We start from the raw sequence: 23,862 nt of genomic DNA on the forward strand, positions 1-23,862 counted from the left end.
TCGTCATTTCCGTTTAATCATGGGCGCCTTCGGCTCCTCCCACTGAAGACATTGAGGCACATTAATCTCTCTTTGATATAGTTCTAGATACTTGTCATACGCATACGTTGATCCAAAATGGTATATGTTACAACCTATTTGTGACCGCCTTCACAAAGTGATCAAAATAAGGAAATTCGATGGCGCCAAATGTTCTCCAGCTTAATTTTCAAAGCAGTAAAATGACTCCGATATTTCGACCTTAGCTATGCATAAATGTTCTCTTTGGTTTTACTTTATTTCGGACTCATGTTTATTACGTTAACCCATTTGTTTTAGTGATATGCAACTGTCTATGCGCTGCTGCATTAGGTTTGTCTGAGCTTTCCCAGCTTGCATTTTGTTTTGTCTTTGAAACAAAACATTGGAATTTATTACAACATGACAGACAAACAGTCCATGTACCATGACAAAAGTAATATAGTTGAATTAAGAGAAAGGATAGCTTGCATATTCAGCATATAATTGGATAAAAATGGATTTCCCCAAATAGACAACCATATACATGACTGCTGGCCTACCTCTAACCTATACCTGCCATTCTACAATTCCTGGCTCTACAGTTGTTAACATTGGTTATTGAAATAAGTAAACATTGAAAATCAATTATTTTATTGAAGCACACAGCATTTAGCACACAACCGTTTGACTTGCAACTCACCTCAAGTTTCACACGTATAAAATGGATGGATAAACAGAGCGTTTGTCATTTCTCCCCTGAGAGTATTCAATACAGTGACTCATGTTAGACATGGGGGTGAAACATTTGGGACACTTAAGGTTGGATGGATATATAGTAGCTTAGAATCAGAATCTATAGAACAACAATCTGAGCTCTTGGAATGTTTGAAATTAACTGCCGATATCACACCATTGATGGATATGTGTTCTTATTCTTTGTGTAATATAGCAAATTATACTGGCACTACCATATTAGGACGGTTATATGTGATATAACTCAGGACAGAGAGTAGGGTACATTCTACACATTTTTATATCACAAGGTTGCTAAGCACGGGGCAGGGTGTAGTTGGGTTGCTAGGCGCTGGGCAGGATGTAGTTGGTAGCCATGGCAAGGATTGGAGCTCCTGTGGGTACACCGGGGAAGGGGCCGCTGGAGCCAGCGATGTCGATATGGGAGTATGGCAGAGGACTGCCAGAGTCCACACCATACTGATGGAGGGAAACAAACAGAGATCATGTTCGATCCAGGGCTGTGAAAAGAGCTGGAGCATTGTGTGTCTGTGTGGTGTGGGATGTGTGTGTACCTTGTCCAGCCCAGAGGCCATGATGAGGAAGGCAGCGGGGGTCTGATGTCCGCGGGGAGTAGCAGAGGATGGCAGGTTGTTGCTCTGCAGAATCTCCTCGTACTCAGACTTCCCCTTATGGAAGTCATAGTCCTCACGCCTGATACTGGACACCTCAAACAGATCACCCAGCACCTCCCCCGCTACACAGAGGGAGAAAGAAATAGGACTAACAGGTTAAACCATGTACAACCCAGAAAACCCACATTCAGACCTGTAAACCCTGGTTTGCTGATTTGACTGAATAGTATCCTGTATGTATGTACACCTCATTTACTCAAGTTTTCCATGACTTTGTCAGTTACCTGTATGTACAGTCATGGCCAAAAGTTTTGAGAATGACACATTCATTTTCAAAGTCTGCTGCCTCAGTTTGTATGATGGCAATTTGCATATACTCCAGAATGTTATTAAGAGTGGTCAGATGAATTGCAATTAATTGCAAAGTCCTTCTTTGCAATGCGAATGAACCGAATCCCCCTAAAATATTTCCACTGCATTTCAGCCCTGCCACAAAAGGACCAGCTGACATGTCAGTGATTCTCTCGTTAACACAGGTGTGAGTGTTGACGAGGACAAGGCTGGAGATCACTCTGTCATGCTGATTGAGTTCGAATAACAGTCTGGAAGCTTCAAAAGGAGGGGGGTGCTTGGAATCATTGTTCTTCCTCTGTCAACCATGGTTACCTGCAAGGAAACGTGTGCAGTCCTCATTGCTTTGCACAAAAAGGGCTTCGCAGGCAAGGATATTGCTGTCAGTAAGATTGCACCTAAATCAATCATTTATCGGATCATCAAGAACTTCAAGGAGAGCTGTTCAATTGTTGTGAAGAAGGCTTCAGGGCGCCCAAGAAAGTCCAGCAAGCGCCAGGACCATCTCCTAAAGTTGATTCAGCTGCAGGATCGGGGCACCACCAGTACAGAGCTTGCTCAGGAATGGCAGCAGGCAGGTGTGAGTGCATCTGCACGCACAGTGAGGCGAAGACTTTTGGAGGATGGCCTGGTGTCAAGAAGGGCAGCAAAGAAGCCACTTCTCTCCAGGAAAAACATCAGGGACAGACTGATATTCTGCAAAAGGTAGAGGGATTGGACTGCTGAGGACTGGGGTAAAGTCATTTTCTCTGATGAATCCCCTTTCCGATTGTGTGGGGCATCCGAAAAAAAGCTTGTCCGGAGAAGACGAGGTGAGCGCTACCATCAGTCCTGTGTCATGCCAACCGTAAAGCATCCTGAGACTATTCATGTGTGGGGTTGCTTCTCAGCCAAGGGAGTGGGCTCACTCACAATTTTGCCTAAGAACACAGCCATGAATAAATGGTACCAACACATCCTCCGAGAGCAACTTCTCCCAACCATCCAGGAACAGTTTGGTGACGAACAATGCCTTTTCCAGCATGATGGAGCACCTTGCCATAAGGCAAAAGTGATAACTAAGTGGCTCGGGGAACAAAACATCGATACAGTGGATATAGAAAGTCTACACACCCCTGTTAAAATGCCAGGTTTTTGTGATGTAAAAGAATGAGAAAGATAAATCATGTCAGAACTTTTTATACTGTTAATGTGACCTATAATATGAACAATTCAATTGAAAAACAAAAAATCTTTGAGGGGGAAAAATGAAAAATAAAAACCTTACAATAACCTGGTTGCATAAGTGTGCACACAGTCTTATAACTGGGGATGTGGCTGTGTTCAGAATGAACCAATCACATTCAAACTCATGTTAAATATAAGTCATTACACACCTGCCATCATTTAAAGTGACTGATTAATCACAAATAAAGTTCAGCTGTTCTAGTAGGATTTTCCTGACATTTTCTTAGTTGCATCTCAGAGCAAAAGCCATGGTCCGCAGAGAGCTTCCAAAGCATCAGAGGGATCTCATTGATGAAAGATATCAGTCAGGAGAAGGGTACAAAAGAATTTCCAAAGCATTACATATACCATGGAACACAGTGAAGACAGTCATCATCAAGTGGAGAAATATGGCACCACAGAGACATTACCAAGAACTGGACATCCCTCCAAAATGTATGAAAAGACGAGAAGAAAACTGGTCAGGGAGGCTTCCAAGAGGCCTACAGCAACATTAAAGGAACTGCAGGAATTTCTGGCAAGTACTGGCTGCGTGCTACATGTGACAACAATCTCCCGTATTCTTCATATGAATTTCTTACAATGAAAAACATCCAAGCCCGGCTGAAGTTTGCAAAAACAAACATCAAGTCCCCCAAAAGCACGTGGAAAAATGTGTTATGCTCTGATGAAACCAAGGTTGAACTTTTTGGCCATAATTCCAAAAGGTATGTTTGGCGCAAAAACAACACTGCACATCACCCAAAGAACACCATACCCACAGTGAAGCATGGTGGTGGCAGCATCAGGCTTTGGGGCTGTTTTTCTTCAGCTGGAACCGGGGCCTAAGTCAGGGTGGAGGGAATTATGAACAGTTCCAAATACCAGGCAATTTTGGCACAAAACCTTCAGGCATCCGTTAGAAAGGTGAAGATGAAGAGGAAGTTCACCTTTCAGCACGACAACGACCCAAAGCACACATCCAAATCCACGAAAGCATGGCTTCACCAGAAGAATATTAACGTTTTGGAATGGCCCAGCCAGAGCCCAGACCTGAATCCAATTGAACATCTCTGGGGTGATCTGAAGAGGGCTGTGCACAGATGTCCTCGCAATCTGACAGATTTGGAGCGCTTTTGCAAAGAAGAGTGGGCAAATATTGCCACATCAAGATGTGCCATGCTAATAGACTCCTACCCAAAAAGACTGAGTGCTGTAATAAAATCAAAAGGTGCTTCAACAAAGTATTAGTTTAAGGGTGTGCACACTTATGCAACCAGGTTATTGTGAGTTTTATTTTTTATTTCCCCCCCCCTCAAAGATTCCAGTTTGTTTTTCAATTGAATTGTTCACATTAAAGGTGGAAAAAGTTCTGACATGATTTATCTTTGTCTCATTATTTTACATCACAAAAACCTGCCATTTTAACAGGGGTGTGTAGACTTTTTAAATCCACTGTATTTTGGGTCCATGGCCAGGAAACTCCCCAGACCTTAATCCCATTGAGAACTTGTGGTCAATCTTCAAGAGGAGGGTGGACAAACAAAAACCCACAAATTCTGACAAACTCCAAGCATTGACTTTGCAAGAATGGGCTGCCATCAGTCAGGATGTGGCCCAGAAGTTAATTGACAGCATGCCAGGGCAGATTGCAGAGGTCTTGAAAAAGAAGGGTCAACACTGCAAATATTGACTCTTTGCATCAACTTCATGTAATTGTCAATAAAAGCCTTTGACACTTATGAAATGCTTGTAATTATACTTCAGTATTCCATAGTAACATCTGACAAAAATATCTAAAGACACTGACGCAGCAAACTTTGTGGAAACTAATATTTGTCATTCTCAAAACTTTTGGCCACGACTGTATATGTATGCATGTGCGGAGCATCTCACCTTTCTGCCACTGCCGGGCATTGCCAGAGCGTTGGGCAGCTCCGTTGTCCATGATGATCTAAAAGGGGACAAAGTTTGATTAAACAAAATTGTCACCATGGCCAGTGTGCTGTATTGTACTGTGTGTATATGGTCCAGTACTCACAGAGTAGTTTGGTCCCATGGCTCTGATGGCGTGTCCTGTCAGAGTGGCGATGGTAAACAGCTGAGGAGACACCTCACGTACCGCCTGGAAAGAGAGGAGATAATGGGGGTATTTTTACACTTGACGAAACACCCTACCAAGAGATTTGAACCTTTAAACCTAATTTTACGTTGTCAACAGCTATCCCCTAGAATGTCACATGCAAACATTTCCGGTGACACCTGTTTTGGGACTTGAAAACAGATACACACACACATTAAGGTCGTGCCCCTTGACCTGGAAGGCGTATAGTCACTGACAGTCAGTTTTTGACAGGAGGAGGAAGTGAGATTAAGGTGACAGAACGGGTTGGACAGGAGAAAGAGGGAGAGATGGAGAGAAGGGGCAATAGATTTGTGTATTCTCACCTTCTCCTTCATTTCACAGAGCAGGTCGACCATCACCATGCGTCCCTCAGCGTCCGTGTTCCCCACACGAACCCTGCGACCCGCACGGGACACCACCAACTCATCAGCTACGTAGCAGTCTGACAGAAAAGAGAGAACCACAACACACAACCCTTAAACCCTCATTCAGTCAGAGAGAGAGACAACACACAGAGAGAGATAGGAGAGAGGGAAGACGCCAACTGTACACTCATTAGATGAAACTATGGAAATAGAATCATTGAAATAGATTTTCATACAAGATTCTATGGGTGAAACCCCTACCCCTATGTCATCACACTGACCTGAGCCCACGCTGTTCCTCACCATCGCCATGGCACCGACCACCTTCAGATGCTTGGGCTTGAGTTTGGCCAGGACCTGACAGGACAGAGCTACATGTTAGCAGGAGTAGCAGACTATTTGAGGGACTATGAAACATCTCTAACTACAGTCCACTAGTGATAACTAAATAGTGTCAAAGTGCTAGTTGTTGAACCTGGAAGAACCCAGCCACAGCAGCAGCACCACACTTGTCTCTGTGCATGCCAGCCATGAAGCCACCAGCCTTGATGTCAGCTCCACCGGTGTCATAAGTGATGCCCTGAGAGAAACACACACAAACGCACAAATGTTACATCCAAAAACATGTTCATGACATGATGAGACCCCCTTTATCGCCATCATCATCTTCCCTTCTTCCACACTCTCCCTCTCACCTTGCCAACCAGCATCAGTGTGTGTTGGACTGGTCCTTCTCCACAGTACTTCAGCTTGATCACTCTGGCCTGGTGACGAGGCACAGCTATAAGAGACAAACACACGGATGAAAACAAACAGACACACCAGACCTGGGTTCAAATACATGTGAATTTGAGTATCTGGTATTTAAAATACTTTTTTCTGTGTATTTGAGTATTTTCAAATAAACAGCCCAAAACAAGTACTTTTATTTGAGTATTTGAATGGTTATTTGTAAAAAATACTTATTTCAAATACTATTTTTAAATACATGAGTGTATTTGAGTCAGTGTATTTGAGTATTTTCAAATATTCAACTACTTGTCTATTCAAATAAGAGATCTGAATACTTACTGTGAATGTATGTAAAAGTAATTGAGATATTTGAAATAGTATTTGAACCCAGGTCTGACACACACACTTACCATTGGCACAGCGGTTGACAGCAGCGAGGCAAGGGTACTCCTTCTCCAGCACCTTCAGATCACTCACCACATCTACCTGAGAAAGACAGGGTGGTTCAGCTTCATCACATTAACATATTACTGAGATACATGAGACAAGTAGAGTTTAGATATGCTGGCACTACTAAAGGCTGGTACAGAATTGAGAGCTCATCTGGGTAAAGTCATATTCCCAAAAATGAAAGGTGATTGCATCTCCCAAAAAGACTGCAACAAAGCTTTGACAAAGACCGATTGAGGTCGAAAGAGATCAGCTTTTTTAACTAATAAAAAAAGCACCTGAATCACAAAATCATTTTGTTGTTGCTGTCTTTTTCAGAGATAGAAATCACCTTTTCCTTTTTGGATGTATGAGAAAATCCTCTCTCACCTGCACTGGGCTGTCCTTAAAGAGGGCCTGGATGTACTCAGCTACACGAGGAGCAGCCATCCTCTCAGGATCAGACCCTCCTATGTCGCGGCAAGCCAGCCTGGAGAAAGAGGGAGAGAGAGATGGGGTAGTCGGCGGAAGAGAGAAAGATTATTTTTTTGTTTGTTTAAAAAAAGCATAGATTTTTCAGATCTAATACATTTAAAAACCTCTCCCCATAAGAGGGATCACTAAGTTACAGATGAAAATATGTGTGTGTGACCCACCGTCCACTCTCCAGAGCAGAGGCCAGATCCACCAACTCCTTCCCCTGGGCCTCCTGGTCCACCCACAGCCCCAGAACACACACCTTATACTGGCTAGGCTTCACAGATGCCTCCCTCACTTCCAGAGGCTGAGGGAGAGGGAAAAAGAGAGAGAGGAAGAAAAATAGAATAAATGTGAGCACCATATTTGGTGCAAGAGAATTGATTTTCTAGAGCTCCATATGTGTGCAAAGTTTATTTGAATATCGGGTCTAGGGGTTTATGGGCACAGGAGTGCCTGACGAAGTCCTTCGGGTCAAAACATTGCACAATAAAATAAAACTATGGGAGCATTAATCAGTGTACTGGTATCTATTCTTTATTTCATAGGATTGTTCTCACCATGTAGAGGGCGTGCAGGGCACCTAGGGCAGCCACCAGGGTGCTCCTGTCATAGCAGCTATGGCGAGGACAGACCAGAAGGGGGCGCTGCATGCCTGCTTTCATGGCCCTGAAGAAACACCCATACAGTAAATGGTAATGAATGGGAGAGCCACACACACAGAGAAAGAGAGAGTAACCTCTTGATACCATTTGTGTGTGTGGTGTTGACTGACCTCTTGATGCCATTAACAGCTGCGTCACTGAAGCGTCTGACATCATCGTAGTCCCGGTTAACGGGCCCGGTGGACGCAAACACCAAGCGGTTACCAGGCAACCCCGGAACCTTCAACACCACCACCTCATCTCCCAGACCACAGTCCACCTAGAAGAGAAAGGGAGAAAGGAGAGAGAGGAGAGGAGGAGGAGGATAAATGAGAGGGGAGAAGAAAAAAAGTAGGGCTATATTCATCTATCTATCTATATGTTGTTGTGTGACTCACAGAGCTGTAGTCCAGCAGAGGTGCTTTCAGACATTCCAGCTCCTTGGGCAGCGTGTCATAACTCTGCGTCACCAAGACTATTCCATCATAACTGGAGAGAACACACAGTTAGATCTCTCTCTCACACACACACACACACACACACACACACACACACACACACACACTTCCTCAATACTCACTTCTGGCTCTTACAGTCAGTGGTCCACTCGATGGGCTGGACACTATAGACAGTGGTGGAAAAAGTACCCAATTGTCATACTTGGGTAAAAGTAAAGATAGAAAAATGACTCAAGTAAACATGAATGTCACCCAATAAAATACTACTTGAGTAAAACTATTTAGTTTTAAATATACTTATGTATCAAATGTAAAAACGTAATTGCTAAAATATACTTAAGTACCAAAAGTAAAACTATAAATAATTTCACGTTCCTTATTTTAAGCAAACCAGAGGGCACAATGTTCTTGTTTTATTATTTTAGGGATAGCCAGGGGACACGCCAACACTCAGACATTTACAAACAAAGCATGTGTGTTTAGTGAGTCCACCAGACCAGAGACAGTAGGGATGACCTGGGATGTTCTCTTGATTAAGTGTGAACTGTCCTGCTAAGCATTCGAAATGTAGCTAGTACTTTTGGGTGTCAGGGAAAATGTACGGAGTAAAATTACATTATTTTCATTAGGAATGAAGTGGAGTAAAACTGGTCAAAAATATAAAGTAAAGATCACCCCCAAAAACGACTTATTTAAGTGGTACTTTAAACTATTTTTACCTTAGTACTTTACACTTCTGACTATAGAGAGAAACATTAATTAAAGCTCAATATTACTGGTCTTGAAGGTCCAACTCACAAACCTGGTCCCAGATTTGTATGTGACCATGTCAACCCCATTGCTGTCATTGTCAAGCCAAACATTGTTCAGCATGATAATGAATGACAAGGAGTTGGAAATCATTATAGTACACACTGGCTCTCTGGTTACCAACTCATGGAAATCATTATAGTACACACTGGCTCTCTGCTTACCAACTCATGGAAATCATTATAGTACACACTGGCTCTCTGCTTACCAACTCATGGAAATCATTATAGTACACACTGGCTCTCTGCTTACCAACTCATGGAAATCATTATAGTACACACTGGCTCTCTGCTTACCAACTCATGGAAATCATTATAGTACACACTGGCTCTCTGCTTACCAACTCATGGAAATCATTATAGTACACACTGGCTCTCTGCTTACCAACTCATGGAAATCATTATAGTACACACTGGCTCTCTGCTTACCAACTCATGGAAATCATTATAGTACACACTGGCTCTCTGCTTACCAACTCATGGAAATCATTATAGTACACACTGGCTCTCTGCTTACCAACTCATGGAAATCATTATAGTACACACTGGCTCTCTGCTTACCAACTCATGGAAATCATTATAGTACACACTGGCTCTCTGCTTACCAACTCATGGAAATCATTATAGTACACACTGGCTCTCTGCTTACCAACTCATGGAAATCATTATAGTACACACTGGCTCTCTGCTTACCAACTCATGGAAATCATTATAGTACACACTGGCTCTCTGCTTACCAACTCATGGAAATCATTATAGTACACACTGGCTCTCTGCTTACCAACTCAGAATAATACAGTGAGCAGTTTTGACTGCAGAGAAAGGTGAGATAATATATTGCTTTGCTTTCCTGTCTGGTATTCTCTGCTGCAGGGTTAGTGATATCAGTGAGATTGTGTCAAAGTCTGTCTTTCAGAGAAACCTTTGGACTCTAGATAACCTGCAAGACTCTATACACTTGGACTGTTAAGACTCCCTGGTTATCTCTAAAGGCATACATAGTCAAGGGGACATCGCAATACTCTAAAGCAGCCCTTTTGCTTTTACCTGCCCAATTTATCCACAACGCAGAAGGAACAGAGAGACCTTTAGACCATTGAGATCCACTTTATGTTGAGTTGCAGACCATATGAGTCTGACTCAGTACGTACGTTTCTAGCCATAGAACGAACCATGCTTTCACATTGAAATGGAGGGAGTGTTCTAAAGGCCAGTGTTCCCTTTCTCTCACCCTCCCTTTCCTGTAACGTGTGTAGATTCATGCCTTTGGCACAATAATAACTGGTAATGACGGGAGACTGTTATATCTCCAAAAACAAGGAAGTGAAAATGGCAGATTATATTTTTTGCCATAGGCCAAGACAAACTGGGCTGTAATAAAAAGCTAGTTCGCAGCTACTTGAATGAAAAATTGCAACTATCTTGCTAATCAGTCTGTGTAAAAACAATAGACAGTCCTTGCGAACTGATCAAGTGGATTTAAATATGTATGCAATCCTGTTGAACAAAGCCACGGCTCAAGAAGTTAGTTCGCTCATTCATACCCGATAACAATTGATCCTGCACACATGTATTTCACAAAGTACATTTTCTGACCAAATCTTTGCACGGAAAACGGCTAAATATATGAATCGGTAGGCTTACCGGGCACACATTGCTGTCCTTCCGACGTCTAGAGGGAAAGAGACAGCAAGCTGACAGAACGAAGCCTCCCTCCGGTTGATCACCTGATTTATCAATGGCCTTTAAACTTAATCATGGGAATTGTAGTTTATACATAGCAACCAGTTATCGTCTCCGTCGCGGAAATGTATGCAGATTATCCATAGAAATTGTTCAGATAATCAATTGTAAGTCTTACTTATGATGCACATGCTAGAGAGCATTGAGCTTTGATCTCACATACTGTGAGCACTGAGTGACAGTATCCAGTAAACTAAACTACAAACATTGACCAGGAAGTGCACTTCTGTGCATATCTGTTCTGTAGACAAACCGGCAAAGCGAGTTACTGATCTTCGGTCCAAAGTGCAATAATGAGACGATTCACAAGACGTTTGACCTGATTTGTGTGATATCGGTAAAAATCAGCTACTTTTCATTGACTAGATTGTATTAGCAGATTTTGGTTGTGCAACGTAGAGTTTATGTTGCTGGCTGCGTAATGTATACACCAGTTCCACGGGATAGGGATAAGGGGTTAATTTGGGATTGGGCACAAGCGTTACAAGCGTTGTCTGTTGTGGTCCTCAGTGCTTGACTTCAGCAGGAACTCACCAGAGTTGACTACTGGCACCTAAAATGTTCTACTGCTTGAGCTCCTGTTCCTCTAAAAGAATATGAACTCAAAAGTATTGTGAAGCTCCTGCACCATAATGAAGTGTTCCTGTATATGTGTGTATGTTTGTGTTTCAGAGAGGTGAAGTGGTTGAGTGTCAGACCAGCTGGAGGTAATAAGCAACAATGTTGCCTAACCTATGACCCCTGAAGCAGCCAGCCCATTGGTCAGCTATTTTTATAATCAACCAATCATTATGATTGATAGATTCAGCTCTTTTTTTGGACCGAAGTGGCATTATCATACTGTACTGTAAATCAGGTCACAAATCCAAGTTTGTGTGTAAATTCTGTCAATCTAACTCATGTTGAATATATTTTGTGGAATTTTTGTAGATTCGACTAGATTACTTATAAATTCAATCGCTTTGTGTGTTCTGTGATCATTCTTATACAAAACATCTGTTGTCATACTAAAATACCACTCACATGGCTAAATGCATGACGAGTCTTTACAGAAGTCAAGTGTCCTATAACAATGTTTCCGTCCCAAATGGCACCCTATTACCTACATGACCACAGACCAAAAGTAGTGCACTATATAGGGAATAGGATGCCATTTGGGACGCAAACAGTGTCATGAAGAATATATTTTTACCTAGACAATTAGATTAAGCAGGACTACCATTAATAATTATGATACATATTCATAGGGTTCATTATGACTCATATCACTGTCATATTTCTCTGACAATAGATATACTCAGTGGTCAGTTTATTTAGGTACACCCAGCTACACTGAACAAAATAAAACGTAAAATGCAACAACTTAAATGAACTTTAACTGGGTAAAATCTTTGAAGGAAATCAGTCAATTTAAATACATTCATTAGGCCCTAATCTATGGATTTCATATGACTGGGAATACAGATAGGCAACTGTTGGTCACAGATACCTTAAACAAAAAAAAGGTATGGGCATGGAACAGAAAACCAGTCAATATCGGGTGTGACCACCATTTGCCTCATGCAGCGCAACACAACTCCTTCGCATAGAGTTGACCAGGCTGTTGATTGTGGCCTGTGGAATGTTGTCCCACTCCTCTTTACTGGCTGTGCGAAGTTTCTAGATATTGGCAGGAACTGGAACACGCTATCGTACAAGTCGATCCAGATCCAATGGGTGACATGCCTGGTGAGTATGCAGTCCATGGAAGAATTGGGACATTTTCTGCTTCCAGGAATTGTGTACAGGGCCTTGTGACGCGGGGCCGTGCATTATCATGTTGAAACATGAGGTGATGACGACGGATGAATGGCACGACAATGGGCCTCAGGATCTCGTCACATTATCTCTGCATTACAAAATTGCCATCGATAAAATGTTTGTTGTCCGCAGCTTATGCCTGCCCATGCCATAACCTCACCGCCACCCCTCTGTTCACAACGTTGACATCAGCAAACCGCTTGCCCACACATGAACCCTCCAGGACACCTACAACACCCGATGTCACGAAGGCCAAAAAGATCAAGGACAACAACCACCCGAGCCACTGCCTGTTCACCCCGCTATCATCCAGAAGGCCAGATCAGTACAGGTGCGTCAAAGCTGGGATGAGAGACTGAAAAACAGCTTTTATCTCAAGGCCATCAGACTGTTAAATAGCCATCACTAGCACAGAGGCTGCTGCCCTATATAAACTCAGCCAAAAAATAAACATCCCTTTTTCAGGACCCCGTCTTTCAAAGATAATTAGTAAAAATCCAAATAACTTCACAGATCTTCATTGTAAAGGGCTTAAACACTGTTTCCCATGCTTGTTCAATGAACCATTAATGAACATGCACCTGTGGAACGGTCGTTAAGACACTAAAAACTTACAGATAATTGCCTACTAAGGTCACAGTTATGAAAACTTAAGACACTGAAGAGGCCTTTCTACTGACTCTGAAAAACACCAAAAGAAAGATGCCCAGGGTCCCTGCTCATCTGCGTGAACGTGCCTTAGGCATGCTGCAAGGAGGCATGAGGACTGCAGATGTGGCCAGGGCAATAAATTGCAATGTCTATACTGTGAGACGCCTAAGACAGCGCTACAGGGAAACAGGACAGACAGCTGATCGTCCTTGCAGTGGCAGACCACGTGTAACATCTGCACAGGATCGGTACATCCGAACATCACACCTGCGGGACAGGTACAGGATGGCAACAACAACTGCCCGAGTTACACCAGGAACGCACAATCCCTCCATCAGTGCTCAGACTGTGCGCAATAGGCTGAAGGAGGCTGGGCTGAGGGCTTGTAGGCCTGTTGTAGGCAGGTCCTCACCAGACATCACCAGCAACAACGTCACCTATGGGCAAACTCACCGTCGTTGGACCAGACAGGGCTGGCAAAAAGTGCTCTTCACTGACGAGTTGCGGTTTTGTCTCACCAGGGGTGATAGTCGGATTCGCGTTTATCGTTGAAGGAATGAGCGTTACACCGAGGCCTGTACTCTGGAGCGGGATCGATTTGGAGGTGGAGGGTCCGTCATGGTCTGGGGCGGTGTGTCACAGCATCAGACTGAGCTTGTTGTCATTGCAGGAAATCTCAACGCTGTGTGTTACAGGGAAGACATCCTCCTCCCTCATGTGGTACCCTTCCTGCAGGCTCATCCTGACATGACCCTCCAACATAACAATGCCACCAGCCATACTGCTTGTTCTGTGCGTGATTTCCTGCAAGACAGGAATGCCAGTGTTCTGCCATTGGCCAGCGAAGAGCACGGATGTCAATCCCATTGAGCACGTCTGGGACCTGTTGGATCGGAGGGTGAGGGCTAGGGCCATTCCCCCCCAGAAATGTCCGGGAACTTGCAGGTGCCTTGGTGGAAGAGTGGGGTAACATCTCACAGCAAGAACTGGCAAATCTGGTGCAGTCCATGAGGAGGAGATGCACTGCAGTACTTAATGCAGCTGGTGGCCACACCAGATACTAACTGTTACTTTTGATTTTGACCCCCCCCCTTCGTTCAGGGACACATTATTCCATTTCTGTTAGTCACATATCTGTGGAACTTGTTCAGTTTACGTCTCAATTGTTAAATCTTGTTATGTTCATACAACTATTTACATATGTTAAGTTTGCTGAAAATAAACGCAGTGGACAGTGAGAGGACGTTTCTTTTTTTGCCAAGTTTACAGACTTAGAATCACTGGCCACTTTAATAAATGGAACACCAGTGACTTTAATAATGTTTACATATTTTGCATTACTCATCTCATATGTATATATTGTATTCTATTCTACTGTATCTTAGTCTATTCCGCTCTGACATTGCTCGCCCAAATATTTATATATTCGTAATTCCTTGACTTTAGATGTGTGTGTTGTGAAATTGTTAGATATTACTGCACTGTTAGAGCTAGAAACACAAGCATTTTTTCACTACACCCATTTATAACATCTGCTAAACATGTGTATGACAAATATTATTTGATTTGACATGCTGTCTGTCATCTGCCCGGTACAGTCTAAACCGGGATTCATTTGTGAAGAGCACACATCTCCAGCGTGTCAGTGGCAATTGAAGGTGAGCATTTGCCCACTGAAGTCAGTTTTGACGTCAAACTGCAGTCATGTCAAGACCCTGGTGAGGACGACAAGTACACAGATGAGCTTACCTGAGAAGGTTTCTGACAGTTTGTGAAGAAATTCTTCGGTTGCGCAAACCCACAATTTCATCAGCTGTCCGGGTGGCTGGTCTCAGACGATACTGTAGGTGAAGAAGCCAGAAGTGGAGGCCCTCGGCTGGCGTGGTAATACGTGGTCTGTGGTTGTGAGGCCTGTTGGACACACTGCCAAATTCTCTAAAACGATGTTAGAGGTGGCTTATGGTATAGAAATGCACATTTAATTTTCTAGCAACAGCACTGGTGGACATTCCTGCAGTTAGCTTGCCCCCACAAAACTTGAGACATCTGTGGCATTGTGTTGTGTGACTGCACATTTTAGTGACCTTTTATTGTCCTCAGCACAAGGTGCCCCTGTGTAATGATAATGCTGTTCATTCAGCTTCTTGATATGCTGCACCTATCAGGTGGATGGATAATCTTGGAAAAGGAGAAATGCTCACTAACAGGGAGGGAAACAAATTTGTGCACAAAACTTGAGATATACGCTTTTTGTGCTCATGGAGCATTTCTGGGATCTTTTATTTCAGCTCATGAAACATGGGACCAACACTTTACATGTTGCGTTATATTTTGATCAGTGCAGTACCGGGTTGAACCCCCCTTTGCCTCCAGAACAGACTGAATTCTTCAGGGCATGGATTCTACTTTATATAGCAAGCCACAGTCACATGATTCACTGTCTGTAAGGAGTGAACCATTTTCATGAATGGGGTGGTGTACCTAATAAATGGACAACTGAGTGTATGAGGTTAGACGTGGGTGCAGATAATAGTCCAGTGTGTGCAGGAATAGCAGCTGCTTACCATGCCCACTGTGAGGCTGTGTGATAGAGGAATACCTTTCCAGCTGCCACACTGAGTCAGCTGTTGTGGGCAGCTCATCTGCTCTGTATGGAGATGGTGGCTTTGGTCTCCATGATTCAATCAGACATATGTATGACCTTGGAAATATTAAATATCTGGGTCCACTGCAGCTCAATGCTTTACAGTAGATACAAATTCTGTATTGGAAATGTTTTGTCTGGCAGTTACATTGTGCCTGCTTAGTCTCAACAACAGACAGTGGCCTCTCCTGTAGCACTTACACAAACACAAGTGTTTACTGTGTCAAACACACCCCAGAGATACCCACTTAATCTAAATGCAAAGTGTGAGACCGAAAGAGAGAGCTGAAGGCTATTGATTATTCAAGGGCAGAGGTAAAAGGCACAGCCAGCCTGTCACTCATCTCCGATTTCAAATGCTGCCATTTGTTCAGACCACCACAAGGTGGCAGTAGTGTGTCATAAGAGGTCTTCTGACATTCAGACAAAGGTATCTTATCTCTGCCATCTCTTGAAATAGTCTGCATGCTATATTGTTGCCTTACAAAATAACTGATTTTACTTATTTCCATCTGTTCAAATGTTTCTTGCACATAGTCTTCTACAGTATATAAGGGTGAATTATTTGACCTCAACTCATCTTCCCATGTTTTTGTTCTGTCCAGCCACTCTTCTCCCAGGTTAAGTATTGACTGCCATCTCTTTGTTATTCAGAGACCTCCCCCCAGCTGCCCAATAGTTGTTCATGCTCTCCTGGGCTCTGATTCAGCACATCAAGACAGATATAAAATATACTGTCTAGAACAGCGATGATAGAAACACACTACCTAGAACAAGCATGATAGAAATACACTGCCTACAACCAACATAAACTAGAACAGGCATGCTAGAAATAAATTATTATATATATATATATATCAGTCAAACGTTTGGACACACATACTCATTCAAGGGTTTTTCTTTATTTTTACTATTGTCTACATTGTAGAATAATAGTGAAGACATCAAAACTCTGAAATAACATACAGAATCATGAAGTAACCAAAAAAGTGTTAAATCTAAATACACTGCTCAAAAAAATAAAGGGAACACTTAAACAACACAATGTAACTCCAAGTCAATCACACTTCTGTGAAATCAAACTGTCCACTTAGGAAGCAACATTGACAATACATTTCACATGCTGTTGTGCAAATGGAATAGACAACAGGTGGAAATTATAGGCAATTAGCAAGACACCCCCAATAAAGGAGTGGTTCCGCAGGTGGTGACCACAGACCACTTCTCAGTTCCTATGCTTCCTGGCTGATGTTTTGGTCACTTTTGAATGCTGGCGGTGCTTTCACTCTAGTGGTAGCATGAGACGGAGTCTACAACCCACACAAGTGGCTCAGGTAGTGCAGCTCATCCAGGATGGCACATCAATGCGAGCTGTGGCAAGAAGGTTTGCTGTGTCTGTCAGCGTAGTGTCCAGAGCATGGAGGCGCTACCAGGAGACAGGCCAGTAAACCAGGAGACGTGGAGGAGGCCGTAGAAGGGCAACAACCCAGCAGCAGGAACGCTACCTCCGCCTTTGTGCAAGGAGGAGCAGGAGGAGCACTGCCAGAGCCCTGCAAAATGACCTCCAGCAGGCCACAAATGTGCATGTGTCTGCTCAAACGGTCAGAAACAGACTCCATGAGGGTGGTATGAGGGCCCGACGTCCACAGGTGGGGGTTGTGCTTACAGCCAAACACCGTGCAGGACGTTTGGCATTTTCCAGAGAACACCAAGATTGGCAAATTCGCCACTGGCGCCCTGTGCTCTTCACAGATGAAAGCAGGTTCACACTGAGCACATGTGACAGACGTGACAGAGTCTGGAGATGCCGTGGAGAATGTTCTGCTGCCTGCAACATCCTCCAGCATGACCGGTTTGGCGGTGGGTCAGTCATGGTGTGGGGTGGCATTTCTTTGGGGGGCCGCACAGCCCTCCATGTGCTCGCCAGAGGTAGCCTGACTGCCATTAGGTACCGAGATGAGATCCTCAGACCCCTTGTGAGACCATATGCTGGTGCGGTTGGCCCTGGGTTCCTCCTAATGCAAGACAATGCTAGACCTCATGTGGCTGGAGTGAGTCAGCAGTTCCTGCAAGAGGAAGGCATTGATGCTATGGACTGGCACGCCCGTTCCCCAGACCTGAATCCAATTGAGCACATCTGGGACACCATGTCTCGCTCCATCCACCAACGCCACGTTGCACCACAGACTGTCCAGGAGTTGGCGGATGCTTTAGTCCAGGTCTGGGAGGAGATCCCTCAGGAGACCATCCACCACCTCATCAGGAGCATGCCCAGGCGTTGTAGGGAGGTCATATAGGCACGTGGAGGCCACACACACTACTGAGCCTCATTTTGACTTTTTTAAGGACATTACATCAAAGTTGGATCAGCCTGTAGTGTGGTTTTCCACTTTAATTTTGAGTGTGACTCCAAATCCAGACCTCCATGGGTTGATAAATTGGATTTCCATTAAATATTTTTGTGCGATTTTGTTGTCAGCACTTTCAACTATGTAAAGAAAAAAGTATTTAATAAGATTATTTCTTTCATTCAGATCTAGGATGTGTTATTTCAGGGTTCCCTTTATTTTTTTGAGCAGTGTGTATTTTAGATTCTTCAAATAGTTACCCTTTGCCTTGATGATTGCCAAGAGTGTGCAAAGCTTTCGCTCAACCAGCTTCACCTGGAACAGTCTTGAAGGAGTTCCCACACATGCTGAGCACTTGTTAGCTGCTTTTTCTTCACTCTGTCCCTCTAAGCCCAAACCAGATGGGATGGCGTGTCGCTGCAGAATGCTGTGATAGCCATGCTGGTTAAGTGTGCCTTGAATTCTAAATAAATCACTGACAGTGTCACCAGCAAAGCACCCCCATACCACCTCCTCCATGCTTCACGGTGAGAACCACACATGCGGAGATCATCCGTTCACCTACTGAGTCTCACAAAGACACGGCGGTTGGAACCAAAAATCTCAAATTTGGACTCATCAGACCAAAGAACAGATTTCAACCGATCTAATGTCCATTGGTCGTGTTTCTTTGCCCAATCAAGTCTCTTCTTCTTACTGGTGTCCTTTAGTAGTGGTTTATTTGCAGCAATTCGACCATGAAGGCCTGATTCATGCAGTCGTCTCTGAACAGTTTATGTTGAGATGTGTCTGTTACTTGAACTCTGTGAAGCATTTATTTGGGCTGCAATCTGAGATGCAGTTAACTCTAATGAACTTATCCTCTGCAGCAGAGATAACTCTGGGTCTTCCTTTCCTGTGGCGGTCCTCATGAGAGCCAGTTTCATCATAGCGCTTGATGGTTTTCGCAACTGCACTTGAAGAAACTTTCAAAGTTCTTGAAATTTTCCGTACTGACTGACCTTCATGTCTTAAAGTAATGATGGACTGTCGTTTCTCTTTGCTTATTTGAGCTGTTCTTGCCATAATATGGACTTGGTCTTTTACCAAATAGGGCCATCTTCTGTATACCACGCATACCTTGTCACATCACAACTGACTGGCTCAAATGCATTAAGGAAAGAAATTCCACAAATTAACTTAAGGCACACCTGTTAAATGAAATGCATTCCAGGTGACTACCTCATGAAGCTGGTTGAGAATGCCAACACTGTGCAAAGCTGTCATCAAGGCAAAGGGTGGCTACTTTTAAGAATCTATAAAATATATTTAGATTTATTTAACACTTTTTTGGTTACTACATGACTCCATGTGTCATTTCATAGTTGATGTCTTCACTATTATTCTACAATGTAGAAAATAGTAAAAATAATGAAAAACCTTTGAATGAGTAGGTGTGTCCAAACTTTTGACTGGTACTGTATATGTTTTTAATTTTCATTAGACATAAAACATTAACATTTTGGGAAATCTGTTACAAAGTATTTCCATGCATAACAGTGATCATATACAAATGTAAGGAAGGTTTGAAATGATTTAGTTTCATTTATTATATCTGTTTGCTAGATTAGGGTTGGAGTAAAAACCTATACGATGGTGGCTCTCCAGAAATAGGGTTGGAGAGCTCTGTCCTAGAACAGTTATAGATATACACTGCCAAGAACAGGCATGATAGAAATATACTGCCTAGACTTGATAAGACTCAAGAGTTCTAATCTAAACTCACCTCTAGTCCATAAACCATTGTTAATTATGTGAACACTTGGCAAACAATAAACTGAATGGCTGCCCACACATTAGTTTTATAGGGATTGTTCTCAATCATTATGACCCTTTTCACTTCTAATGGAGTGTGATGCTTCAGGTTTGTGCGAGCACAGCAATGATGGATTCAGAAAATAAAAACATTTATAGGTTTAATAACATCAATGTAACAAAGAGCATCATATATGAAAAAAATCTTGCTAGACACTTTCCACTGAGCTGTTCTACATCATTAACACTAGAAACACACATATTCTCTGGTGTGTCCAAAAATGTGAACTGTTCCAAGCCAAGTCATCACTATACATCTTTGGCCAAAGGCAACATCTAAACTGAAACAAGACCCAATGTTCCGGTCCATTATAGACTCATGCAGTCTTTTACTAAACTGAAACACGCATTGAGATTAAACAAAAAATTGCCTGATGAGGAGAACAGTAAAATGTAAACTTAATTCCAATGACTTGATCATGTAAACACATGAAAGTCAATAAGAGCAGGCTAAAAATTACAGAGCTAGGAGTCAGCAGACTGTTTAGAACATAATGGAAAATCATTTCTGAACACATAACCTCTGCTGTGAGTTAGGAGAGGGACATATCTGCTTTAATTATGATTGAATAAGCTTCACTATATAGACTTTATCCTCATTCCCTGCTTGGTCTTTCTCTTGTGGTGTGTGTATTAGTCATAGAGGAACTGGGATACAAAGCTGTGGAGTTTGTGTCTGTTGTCTGTCTGTTGGAAGAGTGGACTGACTCCCAGGAACACACATCCTCTCTGCTGATCCTCAACCAGCACCTGACACACAACCACTATTTAGATACACGTGCAAGGACCAGTGAGTCACTGATAAAATGTTAATCACACACAGAGTGACTGTTTCTCACCCCCAGGTCTGTCAGCGTCCTGACTGTCACACGTGCCACCTCCTCTGAGCAGCTCTCTGTAACACACAACAAACCAGTGTTTGTGAAAGGTGAGTCATGTGCGTAACCTCCAGACAAATAAGCTGGTTATTAAAGAGAGGAGATTTTCATTAGGCAAATGTTTGAAGTATGGGTATTAGCATTCTGTGTGTGTATGTCATTGTGTAATTCCAGTCTCACCATAGTGTCCCCTGTCCCTCTGGGCGGTATCACACAGGTGGGAGTGTATCTGGCCCAAACAGACAGCCTCTGCAGGGTGAGACACACACAGCTACTCAGAGGAGTTCCACGCACACACACACACACACACACACACACACGCGCACACACACCTGGTAGCGGAGTGTCTAGGAGGTCTAAACCCTCTGTAGCCCAGCACAGGGCCCTCAGGTAGCCAGCCATCAGACTGCACAGGAAGAAAAGCAGTTTTGGACACTGGCTGGGCTGGCTCAACTACAAAGAGAATGAGAGAGATAGATTTCAGTCACTGAGTTGAGTTGATTAGTAGTTCTGTGTGTGTACCTTGAAGGAGCGTGCCTCTCCTTCTTCACAGTCAGAGTGGTCGTCTGAAGCACTCCAGGTCAGAGCACCCTGCTTCCTCCAGAAATCACAGATCGGTGTGTCGCTAGGAACCTACACACACACACACACACACACACACACACACACACACACACACACACACTATAAATGACATAAGCCCAATCACTGGGTTGAAATGGTGAAAGTGTGTTGTGAGAGATGTACTTTGTGTGTGATGCACTTTTAACCTCTTCCATCACAAGGATGCCACATCGCACCAGTGTGTCCACTGCATCCAGAGCAAAGCCATGAGATGACTGACATGGCTATAGAGAAAGAGAGACAGAAAAATCGGGCAAGTCAGAACTTAGAGCATTATCTGTGCATATTTCGTTGCTACTGGTGGACAGACAGGCAGTTATCAGTCAATATCCCATACAAGCTATATAGACCGCTAACAGAGACCGCTAACAGAGACCGCAGCAGATGGAGTGTAGCACACACTTGGTTTAGAGAGGAGAGACAGAGCAAGAGGTGGGGTGGGAACAGAGCGAGGGGTGGGGGGGTGAGGAAAGTGTGAGTCAGATAGAAATAAAAACTGATGCAATCAGACAAAGGAGGGAGCGAGAAGGAGAGAGGGAGGGAGCAAGAGAGAGAAAGGCCTAGTATTTATGTCTTTGATTAAAAGCCTTTGAGGACAGAGAGTTCGAGAGCACACACTCCATACACAATCTCTCGCACTCTCAGAGCTAGATGAATGGCTGTGCTGCTCCATTAAACATTCATTGAATAAGATACACACACACCCAGCCAGTCCAGTATAGTATAGTATTTCCAGGCACAGTAGGTATGTGTGTGTGAATGTGTACTATTCACAGGTATATACCCCTGGGGCACTGTGTGTGTGTATTCACAGGTATATACCCCTGGGGCAGTGTGTGTGTGTGTGTATTCACAGGTATATACCACTGGGGCAGTGTGTGTGTGTATTCACAGGTATATACCCCTGGGGCAGTGTGTGTGTGTGTGTGTGTATTCACAGGTATATACCCCTGGGGCAGTGTGTGTGTGTGTGTGTGTGTGTGTGTATTCACAGGTATATACCACTGGGGCAGTGAGTGTGTGTATTCACAGGTATATACCACTGGGGCAGTGTGTGTGTGTGTGTGTGTGTGTGTGTGTGTGTATATTCACAGGTATATACCACTGGGGCAGTGTGTGTGTGTGTGTATTCACAGGTATATACCCCTGGGGCAGTGTGTGTGTGTGTGTATTCACAGGTATATACCACTGGGGCAGTGTGTGTGTGTGTGTGTGTGTGTATTCACAGGTATATACCACTGGGGCAGTGTGTGTGTGTGTGTGTGTATTCACAGGTATATACCACTGGGGCACTGTGTGTGTGTATTCACAGGTATATACCACTGGGGCAGTGTGTGTGTGTGTGTGTGTACGTGTGTGTGTGTGTGTGTGTGTGTGTGTGTGTATTCACAGGTATATACCCCTGGGGCAGTGGTGTGTGTGTGTGTGTATTCACAGGTATATACCCCTGGGGCAGTGTGTGTGTGTATTCACAGGTATATACCCCTGGGGCAGTGTGTGTGTGTGTGTGTATTCACAGGTATATACCCTGGGGCAGTGTGTGTGTGTGGGGCAGTGTGTGTGTGTGTGTGTGTATTCACAGGTATATACCCTGGGGCAGTGTGTGTGTGTGTGTGTGTATTCACAGGTATATACCCCTGGGGCAGTGTGTGTGTGTGTGTGTGTGTGTGTGTGTGTGTGTGTATTCACAGGTATATACCACTGGGGCAGTGTGTGTGTATGTATTCGCAGGTATATACCACTGGGGCACTGTGTGTGTGTGTGTGTGTGTGTGTGTGTGTGTATTCACAGGTATATACCCCTGGGGCACTGTGTGTGTGTGTGTGTGTATATTCACAGGTATATACCCCTGGGGCAGTGTGTGTGTGTGTGTGTGTGTGTGTGTGTGTGTGTGTGTGTGTGTGTGTGTATTCACAGGTATATACCCCTGGGGCACTGTGTGTGTGTGTATTCACAGGTATATACCCCTGGGGCAGTGAGTGTGTGTATTCACAGGTATATACCACTGGGGCAGTGAGTGTGTGTATTCACAGGTATATACCCCTGGGGCAGTGAGTGTGTGTATTCACAGGTATATACACCACTGGGGCAGTGTGTGTGTGTGTATTCACAGGTATATATCCCGGGGGGCATTGTGTGTGTATGTACTCACAGGTATATATCCCGGGGGCAGTAAGTGTGTGAGTTGCAGGGCTCTCTCAGTCAGTTCATCCTGACACAGTGCCACGTCAAACTCAATCTCCCCTCTGACCTCGTCACCTTTAATCTCTTTACCCCTGATCCTGCTGCTGCCCCCGCAGCCTGCCACCTCACACAGCATGGCCGACACCGCACACGCTGCACACACACATTGTCAA

General features: G+C 43.8%; 2 protein-coding genes across 3 annotated transcripts in view; both read right to left on the reverse strand.

The window, feature by feature from the left end:
- Window positions 1-634: 634 nt before the first annotated feature.
- On the reverse strand, window positions 635-10,876 carry LOC106580446 (putative aminopeptidase W07G4.4). Its single transcript, XM_014161525.2, has 16 exons — window positions 10,608-10,876; window positions 8,277-8,318; window positions 8,095-8,185; window positions 7,828-7,976; window positions 7,613-7,721; window positions 7,232-7,359; window positions 6,966-7,065; window positions 6,557-6,632; window positions 6,110-6,195; window positions 5,890-5,994; window positions 5,696-5,771; window positions 5,373-5,491; window positions 4,966-5,049; window positions 4,821-4,878; window positions 1,308-1,489; window positions 635-1,212 (listed from the first exon to the last, which is right to left on the reverse strand). The coding sequence occupies exons 1-16, from the start codon at window positions 10,616-10,618 to the stop codon at window positions 1,078-1,080; spliced, it is 1,551 nt and encodes a 516-aa protein (XP_014017000.1). The 5' UTR covers window positions 10,619-10,876; the 3' UTR covers window positions 635-1,077.
- A 9,215-nt stretch (window positions 10,877-20,091) lies between these two features.
- Window positions 20,092-23,862, reverse strand: part of gpat2 (glycerol-3-phosphate acyltransferase 2, mitochondrial) — a 47,842-nt gene continuing 44,071 nt past the window's right edge. For both annotated transcript variants that reach the window (XM_014161526.2, XM_045703225.1), the window contains 7 exons: window positions 23,658-23,842; window positions 21,652-21,729; window positions 21,404-21,514; window positions 21,214-21,334; window positions 21,062-21,130; window positions 20,843-20,898; window positions 20,092-20,753 (listed from right to left, as the gene is read on the reverse strand). In XM_014161526.2, the coding sequence (XP_014017001.1) occupies window positions 20,637-20,753; window positions 20,843-20,898; window positions 21,062-21,130; window positions 21,214-21,334; window positions 21,404-21,514; window positions 21,652-21,729; window positions 23,658-23,842 (737 nt within the window). In that variant the 3' untranslated portion in view covers window positions 20,092-20,636. The remainder of the gene's footprint in view (window positions 20,754-20,842; window positions 20,899-21,061; window positions 21,131-21,213; window positions 21,335-21,403; window positions 21,515-21,651; window positions 21,730-23,657; window positions 23,843-23,862) is intronic.

The sequence above is a fragment of the Salmo salar genome, chromosome ssa20 (genome assembly GCF_905237065.1).
Source record: "Salmo salar chromosome ssa20, Ssal_v3.1, whole genome shotgun sequence".
In the NCBI taxonomy this organism is placed as follows: Eukaryota; Metazoa; Chordata; class Actinopteri; order Salmoniformes; family Salmonidae; genus Salmo; species Salmo salar.

Bases quoted from the DNA above. Each gene is read 5' to 3' on its own strand.
- LOC106580446 (XM_014161525.2), bottom strand. The intron at 7,066-7,231 runs GTGGGTCACACA...CTCTTTCTCCAG, and splicing joins TCTGCTCTGGAGAGTGGACG to GCTGGCTTGCCGCGACATAG. The intron at 6,196-6,556 runs GTAAGTGTGTGT...TGTCTCTTATAG, and splicing joins TGTCAACCGCTGTGCCAATG to CTGTGCCTCGTCACCAGGCC.